At 48.3% G+C, this 10,143-nt stretch overlaps 2 protein-coding genes across 17 annotated transcripts in view; both read right to left on the bottom strand.

Moving 5' to 3' along the window:
* Window positions 1-1,411: 1,411 nt before the first annotated feature.
* On the bottom strand, window positions 1,412-2,942 carry Rep15 (RAB15 effector protein). The gene has a single exon (XM_040743647.1). The coding sequence runs from the start codon at window positions 2,371-2,373 to the stop codon at window positions 1,678-1,680; it is 696 nt and encodes a 231-aa protein (XP_040599581.1). The 5' UTR covers window positions 2,374-2,942; the 3' UTR covers window positions 1,412-1,677.
* A 95-nt stretch (window positions 2,943-3,037) lies between these two features.
* The window catches only part of Ppfibp1 (PPFIA binding protein 1), a 146,027-nt gene continuing 138,921 nt past the window's right edge, over window positions 3,038-10,143 (bottom strand). For all 16 annotated transcript variants that reach the window (XM_040743627.1, XM_040743626.1, XM_040743629.1 and 13 more), the window contains 6 exons: window positions 8,414-8,536; window positions 7,832-7,957; window positions 6,643-6,831; window positions 5,070-5,249; window positions 4,893-4,958; window positions 3,038-4,766 (listed from right to left, as the gene is read on the bottom strand). In XM_040743627.1, the coding sequence (XP_040599561.1) occupies window positions 4,680-4,766; window positions 4,893-4,958; window positions 5,070-5,249; window positions 6,643-6,831; window positions 7,832-7,957; window positions 8,414-8,536 (771 nt within the window). In that variant the 3' untranslated portion in view covers window positions 3,038-4,679. The remainder of the gene's footprint in view (window positions 4,767-4,892; window positions 4,959-5,069; window positions 5,250-6,642; window positions 6,832-7,831; window positions 7,958-8,413; window positions 8,537-10,143) is intronic.

Below are 10,143 nucleotides of genomic sequence, written 5' to 3'. Positions count from 1 at the left end.
CCCTGGAAGTGACAACAGCCTGTTGAGAAGGAGAGAGTCACAATTACACAGGCACTGCTGGAAACCCACTGCATATTTATAGCTGGATGCCTGAGTCCCAGAACAGGGTGGGGAAAAGGCTAGACTCAATGTGCAACCCAAGAAAAACCAGCTCGGGGATTGATGAAGTAGAAATGGGTGAGCACAGGTTTCAGGTTTGACCTCGACCCTCCCTCAACAACTGCGACCAGTGAGTGGTCCTGGCGCAGACTCCATGGCCTTCGACAAGCCGTCCTAAATGAGGAGACAAGCTGCAGTGGCACAGATCATCACATCAAAGGCCAACATTAGATGGCCTCCTGCTCCACCTTGCTCATGGTGATGTCGTCCAGCCTCGCAGGAGCCCCAGATTTCCAAACACAGTCAAGCCCAAGGCCATGGGAAGCCCTGCCAGAATGAAAGAGTGTTCTTGGAGGGTGGCTGCGGAGAGATTTGGTCCATGCTGTTTGGGCACGGGTTTCGCTCGCTGCACAGCCCCTGCTGACCTGGAACTCACTGTGTAACCCAGGTTGGACCTCACCCTCAGAGCCATCCTACCTCAGCCTCCCCAGTGCTGGGTGGGGGATACCGTCGGTACCACCACACCATTTAAGACCATGCTTCCCCACACTAGGGCCCAGGCTGAGAAGGGCAGCCGCAGAGTATGAGCGGGAGTGAGGAAGGACAGACAACCACCAGCTTCCCTGCAGGGGGACACCTTTGTGATCACAGCGCTTGTGGCTGCCCAAGAGTCGATTTTACTTTATGTATTGCTGGAAGAGTTGGAGCCTGAAGCGGAGACTGACTTTTTGTTAACAGCTCATGACTTGGGAACCACACACGCCCTTGATTTGACAAATAGAAACAAACACCTACTTATTATTATTAGAGCCCTATGTGCAAGTTATGATAATACACTCAAATCACTGAGCCCAACACGAGTTCAATAAATAACGGCCGTCACTCTTCGCATTGTTAAGCCCAGGAAGACTTTTAAGCAGAAATGATTACTCTGACTTAGTAAATCAGGGGTAAAGTTAACACTCAGTTAGATCCTAAGTTAAATCCTTTGAATGGGCGGGGGGGTGGCTCCAAGTTTGAGAGCACTGGCTGCTCTTTCCAGAGGTCCTGAGTTCAATTCCCAGGAACCACATGATGAGATCTAGTGTCCAAGTACACACGCAGACAGAACATTGAACACATAATAAACACATATTTTTAAAAATCCTTTGAAAGTCCCTCATGTGCAGACTTTCCAGGAGCATGAGTGGAGATGAGGCTCAGAGGACCCTCCGTGGGGAGACTGGCATCCCAAATGCCTTTACACCTGCTGCTCCCTCAACAACAGCAGTAAGGTCGTGTGCTTGTGACCATGAGACCAGTCAAAGACAGCTTTTGTTTTGCAAATCAAAATTTTATGCACACCTTTATCATTTCCTTCCCCAGTTTCTATTCTTAAGTAAACAAAGACAAATTAAGTTTGCCCAACACACAGACACAGCTAGAGGTTAAGTTCTATTTTGCCCCCCCTCCATAATTGCCACACTAGCAAGTTTTTATCCAGGCAATCACTTTTCAGTGGATGCTGGGGATTATCCCCTCTGCTGATTTCTTTTTTTCTATTGGATCTCACAGACCAGCCACAGCAACGCACCCCGTTTAGAGAATGCTAATATAAACCTTGCTCATGTCACTCAGTCCGTCTCTTTTACTCAGACAGTTTCCCAGCAGCTCCTTGATGGAGACACAGCCTTCCGTCTGCAGCAAAAACTGCTCCACAGCCTTGTGTCCCCGCAGACGGCTCTCCGCCATCCCACTCCTGAGGCTCTCCAGGACAACTCCTCTGATGGCTTTCGGCTTTCCAGGCACGCTGAAGACGATAAAAAGGCCCAAACAGTCCTCTCCCACCAAGCTACAGAACTCTTCCAGCTTATCAAACCTGCCTTTTGGGCAAGACTCCTCTGCCCTTGACTCACAGGGCTTTGGGTCCCTCACGGGAAGAGGAGAAGCCATCCTCAGGGTCTGCACGGCCACCTGAAGCCGTATTTGCTTATCGGGTCCCCAGAAGGTCCAAATCCAGTCTGCTCCAAACAGCAAGGCCTGGTGCTTGGTCATCTTGGTGGTGGTGAGCCACTCATCTGCCCCCCTTTCCTGGCAGAAAGTGATGAAGTGGACGAGAAAGACCTCGCTCAGCGTGCCGGGCGCCAGGCAGAGTCTGCTCAGCGGGTACTCAAACCCCAGGTACTCCTTTAGCTTCTGCGCCGCGTGGGCGACGGCTGCGCTGACCACCTCACACATGGCGAGGACCTCCTGGCTGTCCTTGGGAGCCACCTGCTGGGAGGCCTTTTGCCCCATTTCCCGGCTGCCCCCGAGTCGAGGCTCCTCTTAGCTATCCGACACGCGAATGCCACCGGAATGGCTTCTCTTTCAGAGAGGACTTCCTTCATCGAAGCCAAGTCTGTTAAGACTGCCACCAGCTTCCTAACGCGGCAGCTTCTTTGATGTGGCTAGCCATATAGACCTGAGGCTGGGCAAACATGCGAGGGAGGGCTTCCTGTTTGCCGACTGGGTGTGTTGTGCTCACACAGGTAACTGCTGCCTGCCAAGTGACAGGTGACAATTTCACACAAAACACCTGTTCCCTAGGGCATGTACAGGTGACTTCTGATTTTTGGGAAACTCTGCCTAGATGTGGTTCCTTTTCAAAACAAACAAACCAAAAACTAAAACAACAACAAACCTGACAATTGAAAACCAGTATGTGAGCATACAGGTTAGAGTCATATATACCCTTTTCTCCATCTCTAAGTTTGCAAGTCACGTCTGTCTTGACCCTTGGTTCCCCAAGTATTTCTTTTTATATACTTCTTAGAGATCTCAATTTGTCTGTGATTCATGCTGTGAACCCAACTCACACAAACACACGCAAGTTTACAAAGAAGCCTGTTCTTCTGCCAGAAACCAAGACGTTGTTACTCTGAACAAAGGAACATTAAGTAATGACAGTTAAAAACACAAGGCAGTTTATCAATTGACTTTATTTTCTTTCATACGGTAATGCCAACAGTGCATACATAATAGTTTTGTAAATAAAATATATAATCAAAAGCTTTTTTAACTTTATCACATATCATCAGTTGTTACATTGTCCTTAATAAAGAATATTTGGCATCGGTAACAGTCAGCTGGTATTTTCAACTGGGCTCAACTAACAAACTGAGCTTTTCAAATGGTGATATTTACTCACCGTTTAAACTAAAACCCCCATAGAGGAAGAAGCCAATATAGACGTCAAATCATGAACAGGAACATCCAAAGGATATCGCGTGAGCATCAGATAATTGTAGTTAGACATAAAGAGTAGTGTTACAAGTGTCACAATGAGCAGCTCCATAACCTGCTGGGCTTACAACAGGAATACTGCTGACATCTAGAAACGGTTATCACCAAATCTATTACCATACACTGGGCTGCCCACCTGCACCCCAGGGTGTGAGTTCCTGTCTATACACAGTTGGCCTCGTTATGTGTAACCTCTAATGAAAACCAGATTGTCTCCAACACCGCTAAAACACACACACAGACACATGCCACAGGAACAGCTGCGCTGGGCTTTCTATCCCCTTTCCTACGAGCTTGTGGGCCTTGTGTTACAGAAAACACGAGCAATGTTATTGGACAGGAAAAACCATTAAAGTACAGCCTGCAGCGTCCGAGTGTTTGGATCCTGACTGAAACAACACGAAGCCCCCTCAGTTGCCAAAGTGTGAGGGACATGGCGAGGTGGACTCCTTAGTCCTGTGTAACGGCGCATATAGCAAAGAAGAAAATGGGAAACTTAACATGTAAAAAGGTCCTGTTTTGGTTTGGTTTTTTCCAAAGTCATCCTAATAAAACCTTTTCTGAGGGGACTGAGTGCATCCAAAGCTGGAGGCCAGGGTAAAACCGGAGCCTCTAAACACCGCTCCGGGATCTTCTGGGAGTCAAAGAAATGCACATCATGTAGAATTTAACCTGGATGATTAATACTGTTAAAATTCATCAGTGGAGGAAGAGAGGGGGCTCTGATCTCCTCAGGGATCAGCTGCTATATAAAAACTCAGAACACTGGGGCTTCTTTGTCTTTAATACGATCTTCTGACCCTTGTGTCACAAAATAAAAGTTCTGTTTTCTATATACTGCATATATACACATACTTAGAAAAATATATAAAAATAAGACAGTCAGAGAGGCAAGTGGAGGTGCGGCTGGCATTCTGCGGCACCGGATGCGGTGAGCCCTGGGGTCTGAAGAGCAGCACGTTCTGCTTAGACGCTGCAGTGAGCACGGAGAGGGTCAGACCCTCCTCCACGCTGGGGGTGTGGATGAAGAAGCACTCCGGTGAACACCCAGCCCGAAACGCAGCACTTTAAATAGAGTACGTCACAGACTTGACATCACACAGAGGCAGGGTGGGCACACTTCCGTTCGCCAGTGTCTTGTTTCTCTCAGCATCTCCAGAACGGGCACCGCTCCCCTGCATTGCGCACAGCTCCGCTTCCCAGGGAGCAGAAGTCGGAACCATAAGCAATGCACTACCCGTCACCTGTCGCATGTGCTACTCGAAAACCAAAGTTGGAAAACGACATCGGTGCTCCTGGTACTTGCCCAGGTGCTCTGGTCAAACGTTGGAGTCTTCATCTGTGATGCTGGCACTGGGGGAGCGGGCAGCAAAATCTTTGAACATGTCGTCTTCCTTTAACATGTGCTGGAAGACAAGGGGGCAGCAAGTTACGCACTGAGTCCTGAGCGCGGCACCACACACCTGCCAGCATGCAAGTGGGAGTTTGTGGCTTTGCACACGTTTAGAATAACATTTCCAAAGCACACTTACTGTGAGATTGTTGATGCCTTCGGAAAATGCACCTATCTGTCTCACGGTCCCTTCTGAATCTTCCATCTGCCAAGAACAGGCCACAATGTGACAAACTCATTTGCGCAATTTCAGGCACGCAAAGACAGTGTGCGTGGCTTCCATGGAGTGCCTGTGAGCACACGGCACAGGGCTTACCTGCTCTAGCCGATCCAAGTCATCCTCTTCATACAGACGCATGTCCAAGCCAGGTCTGAACCCCTTCTGGGAGCTGCTCCCTGACACCTGCCCCAGTTCCATTGGACAGACATATTCCTCTCCGTCCTCATGCTTCTTCCTCCTCAGGTTCCCAAAGTTGCTAAAGGTCAGTTTCTTTGGCTTTAAAAGAAAACAAAAAGACACCCAGAAATTTGCTAAAACTCCTATGACAAAGGACTAACAACATGTCACTTCATCACACAAAGGAAGCAGCTTGGATGAGCAACTTCCACAAGAAAACCAGAAGTACCCTGGACGCATTCAAAAATGGCCTTGGTGTAACTCTCACTGTTATGCCACAGGCTGGACATGTCAAAATCTTTTGTTTGCATCAGGCAGGACTTAACACAATAGATCACCTCTCCGGGATGACTCAAGTTTTGCAAGGCTATTCGATCTAAGCTCAGTAAAAGAGAGCCCTAACTGGTCTAGTGGCACAGGCCTGCTGGCGGCAGCAGCTACTTGGAAGCGGAGGCAGGAGAATCACAGGCTTAAGGCTGACTCAAAACAAAACCAAATTTAAAGGAGGTAGGGTGGCCTGGGGTGTGTAGGCCAATGGTAGAGCACTTGCTAATATGATGAAGACCCTAGGTTCAATCCCAGATTGGATGGAGAAGGGGGGGGGGAGGGACAGCAGACAGCAAAGCTGTGATGACTCTGCCTACTCTGCTTTGTAATGAGACTGGCGTGTGGGAAAAGGATTCACCCTCTTGGAGAGAAACTTCATCTTGGTCCCTACACAGTCCTCAGGGAGAAAGGAATTCAAAGGCAGACAGGGTAAAACCAAGAGAGCTTGCCATATGTTTCTGGGAGAACTCTTAAGTTGTTCTCACATGAAGGATCTGGAAGCCACACATACAGACCAATTAACGTAGGGATAACTCAAAAGAAAGAGTGATCTCTTACAGCCCTCAAGCCCTGGTAAATAAAAACCACCCCTAGGGTCTTTACGTGTAGCTCAGATCGACCCTGAATTCTAAATCCTCCTGCCTCGACCTCTTGCATGCTGGGATTACAGGCAGGTATAACAACCCCGGCTCCGCCTCTCTCCTTAAGGAGAGCTTTCTGACTTATAGACAAGGCAAGCTGAAGATGTGCAAGAGAAAACCTCCCTGTTGGCTCATGCACTCATCTGCAGCACTGGAGATCAATCAAGCTCAGGCCTCCGGCCCGCCAGGCATATATGCTCACCATTCGGTTAGCCCACCCCAAGTCCTTCTCTTATGCCTCTTTCCCAACAGGAAAGCAAAACCACTGCCATGGCAAAACAGGCCCAGGCCACAGTCTGCAGGGTTGACAAGACACTGACAACAGAAGCTAGCATCAGCTGTAACTCTGATAATAAGAATGATGTCAGCAGAGACTTTCAAACTTTTGGTCCCTTAACTGCTCTTGAAATTTGTAAACACACGTGCGTACGGGTTTCTTAGCTCATTAACAGAATCGAGCAAAATCTCGGAAAACGGGACGATGGGGCTTTGGCAAACACCGCGCAATGATAAGCGGAACCAACCTTCACTTTGGCAGTAGCTGTCAGCAGTACATAATCTGGTAACTCCATGGCATCTCGCTTCTGGTGCTGTGCCTCAGCACCGATCAGCAGGTTGAAATGGGTGGCCAAATGTCTGCGCAGCAAGGTCTTGTTTGGTGGAATGTTCAGCAACTGAGCCATAGTCTCCACGTTAAAGCGAGGCTCAAGAACCTGTAAGAAAAACGGGGATTGGTAAATGGTGCCATAGGTCACACTCAGTTGCAGCGGAAGTACTTAACAGTCTACAAAAATCTTTCATTTGGGTAATGCCCAGCAGCCCTATGGACAGCTGAGGGCGTGGACTTTGATTTTTTTTTTTAGATTTATGTATTTTCTTAATGCGCAAAAGCATTCCCTACATATATGAATGTATACCACATGTGTACGGTGCCCACAGAGGCCAGATCCTCTGAAACAGGGGTTACATGGTCATTGGCCATCATGTGGGTGCTGGGAACTGAACCCAGGTCCTCTGCAACAGCAGCCAGTGCTCTGAGCTGCCTCCCCAGTCTGGACTCATTATCGTGCCTGAGTTAGGGGATTAGCTGTCTGTTTAACCCAGGCTTCAGGGGAAGCAGCAGCCGTAGGTCTTCCTGTCTGGAATGCCGCTGGCTCTGAAAGCAACCTCTCATGGGACACTGATACGCAGAAATACAGCCTGTATCTGTATAGGCATTTAAAACCGTGAACAATATCAATGAGAGATGGATGCTGGGTGATAGTCCATACTGCAGGGCGATGAAAAGAAATGGGCTTAGACCTAATTTAGAGAAAGACACTAAAGATGCCCTGCAAGAGAAATCTAGTGTGGGATCAAGTTAGGATTACTGGGGAAAAACAAAACTGAGGCAGGATGAGTGTCCCGTCCTACAACGCTTTGAACCAGGGTTTAGATTCTGGAGTATCAGCATGAAGTGGTGAATTCTCTGCGGGCAGGACCAAGCTGCAACACAGATTCACTTCTGCTTCCCGCGTACCCGGCTTCGCGGTACCTTCATGCAATCCTTCCAGCACACAAGAGCTATTCCCGCCACGGAGAACTTTCCACTTGTGATGCGGAAACACAGGTCACGGGTTTTAAAGCAACGTGGGCTTCGAGATCAAGGACTGCTCGCCCTTGGGGCCAGAGGGAACCGAGCAAGCAGTCAATTTCAAACCGAGAGAGCTTTACCATGAGCCCCCCATGGACACCGCTGCCTCGGAGATTGGGGGCGTATTCCGCCAAGTCCACAGAGCGCAGCCACTCCATCACTCGGTGGTTGGTCCACTGCTGGACCTCGCATGGGGTGATGCCGCTCTGTGGAAACAGACATGTATTATACTTCAGATGCTGGCGGCAGGACCACAGGTCTGGCCTAGAAAGCATTCTGTCTGGCATCCCATGAACTATTCAAAGAAAAGGCAAAACAAGTGTTTGCTAATTTGACTGCTCTTTGAAAGAACCAGCATCACAGACTCAAGCTTTTTTATGCAGTAGGAAATATTTACAGTGACATTTTACTCTGCAGATTGAGCTGGCAGTAGAAGGTATGGCCCACGCACAGGGGGAAGCAGAGAGACACAGTGGGAATCTATGGGAATAAAAGGGAGGGACACGGGAAAGCAAAGCCCGAGAAGTCAAGTGAGTCGGGATCAGAGGCTCTAAGGGAGCCAGCTCTCTCTGCAGGTTCCGGGAGAAAAAGGCTCTGAGTTTTCACACACTTCACCTGACCGTCAAGTTCACACGTGCGAACCTCTTGTCTGAAAAAGCTACCTCATCAGACGGCCGCCTCCGCAGGCAGTTGGGCTCGAAGTTGTTGATCCTCAGGACTTGGATGGCCCTTTTGATGCTGAGGTGGTGCAGCACACTCACGACCTTCAGGGACAGTAGGTCGTCCTGCAGAGGAGGAAGAGGGACTCACTGTGCTGGCCAGCAATGGGGAGGGGGTGAAAGGGGGGCTCCCTGGGGGAATCGCACAGCTCTGCTTGTGATTTCAAGGCTCATTTAGTAACAGAGCCCTTTCCTGTTCTCAACAAATCCTCTCTAGAACCTCAAATTCATATTGCTCCCCCAAGTCTGCTACCTCTTCCTCGCTCTTACAGATTGATAGGATGGAGTCACACCAGGGCTCTGAAAAGCACCCACTGGTCACTACAGAGGATAATCTTAGGGGGCAGGGAGAGACAGTCTCTTTGCAGCCAGGCTAGCCTCAACACGAGATCCTCCTGCCTCTGCCTCAAGAGCTGCTGAGAAGGAGTGCTGTGGCATTGGGCCTTGAGGAGTTCCTGTCTCCTCCTTAGGCCCCAGAACTGGATCTGCAAACGCCTGCAGGTCAGCAGCCACACTGCCCTCCCTTTCAGCAGAGTTGACTCGGAACGCTCACAGGGGATCAAGCTTCCCGGTCCCACTAAGTGCCCCCAGTCTTGACTGTTTGCTTCACCTAACAGCATGGTGGGAAAACTATGTCCCTCGGTGCAAGGGTTTGAGTAACAGTAAAGGAGAAAAGAAATGAAGACTTTTAAGTGTCAGCACATCACCAATCAACTTTTTCAAGGAAACTTCTTGGGCCATGAGAGCAATTTCAAACATTCCTAACACACCTCAACAAATGATTTCAGCAGTAGGTGATTTCAGGGCAGTGCCGAGATAAATCTAAACACACCCAGAGAACAAGCAGATGGCTGTCTGTGTAGGCACTCAGCACACCTGACTGATAACACATTTCTTGTGAAAAAAAAAAACTCCAAGAAATTAGGAGTAAAAATAAAAAGTTAGTAGTTTATCCTTGAGGCTACTGGGCAAAAATTATTTCTTAACTTTTTATATGGTTAACTTAGTAAAATCTGTGTCTTAGGATAAATTAGAAAATGTATTTAACATATTTTAATCCAAAGCTGAGATACTCATTCCACACATTTCAGTGTAGGCTACTTTCATTTAATTAAAGTCTATCAGATTAAGAAACATCTAAACATATTATGTTTCCAACATAGATAAAATGCTAATTACTCCTGAAAATATATTTGAAGAAGTTTTATGAGAATTGCTTTCATTTAAACCCTTTTAAGTCTGGGGCCCGTTTAATCCCAGCATTCAGAAGGCAGAGGCAGGTGGATCTCTGTGAGTTTGAGGCCGGGCTGGACCGATAGCCTCCAAAACAATACAGAGAAACCCTGTCTCGTAAAACCAAAAAAAAAAAAAAAAAAAAAAGACACCAACACAGATACCAAATGCAGGTTTTGTTCAGCTTTTGATGATTCTCGGGCTTATTTATTATTATCACTAGTGCATGTGTGTGGCACATGTGGAGGACTCGAGCACACGTGTGTGGCACGTGTGGAGGACTCGAGCACACGTGTGTGTGGCACGTGTGGAGGACTCGAGCACACATGTGGAGGTGAGGAGATAACTGTAGAGTTAGTCCTTGCCTTCCACCTTTACACGGGTCACAGGAATAGGACTCGGGTGGTCGGGCTGGAACGAACAGCGAGCCCTTTTACCTG

Source organism: Mesocricetus auratus, unplaced genomic scaffold (assembly GCF_017639785.1).
Source record: "Mesocricetus auratus isolate SY011 unplaced genomic scaffold, BCM_Maur_2.0 Super-Scaffold_100001, whole genome shotgun sequence".
Taxonomy (NCBI): Eukaryota; Metazoa; Chordata; class Mammalia; order Rodentia; family Cricetidae; genus Mesocricetus; species Mesocricetus auratus.
Note: the sequence above shows the minus strand (reverse complement) of the source record. Positions and strands in the feature narration are given on the sequence as shown.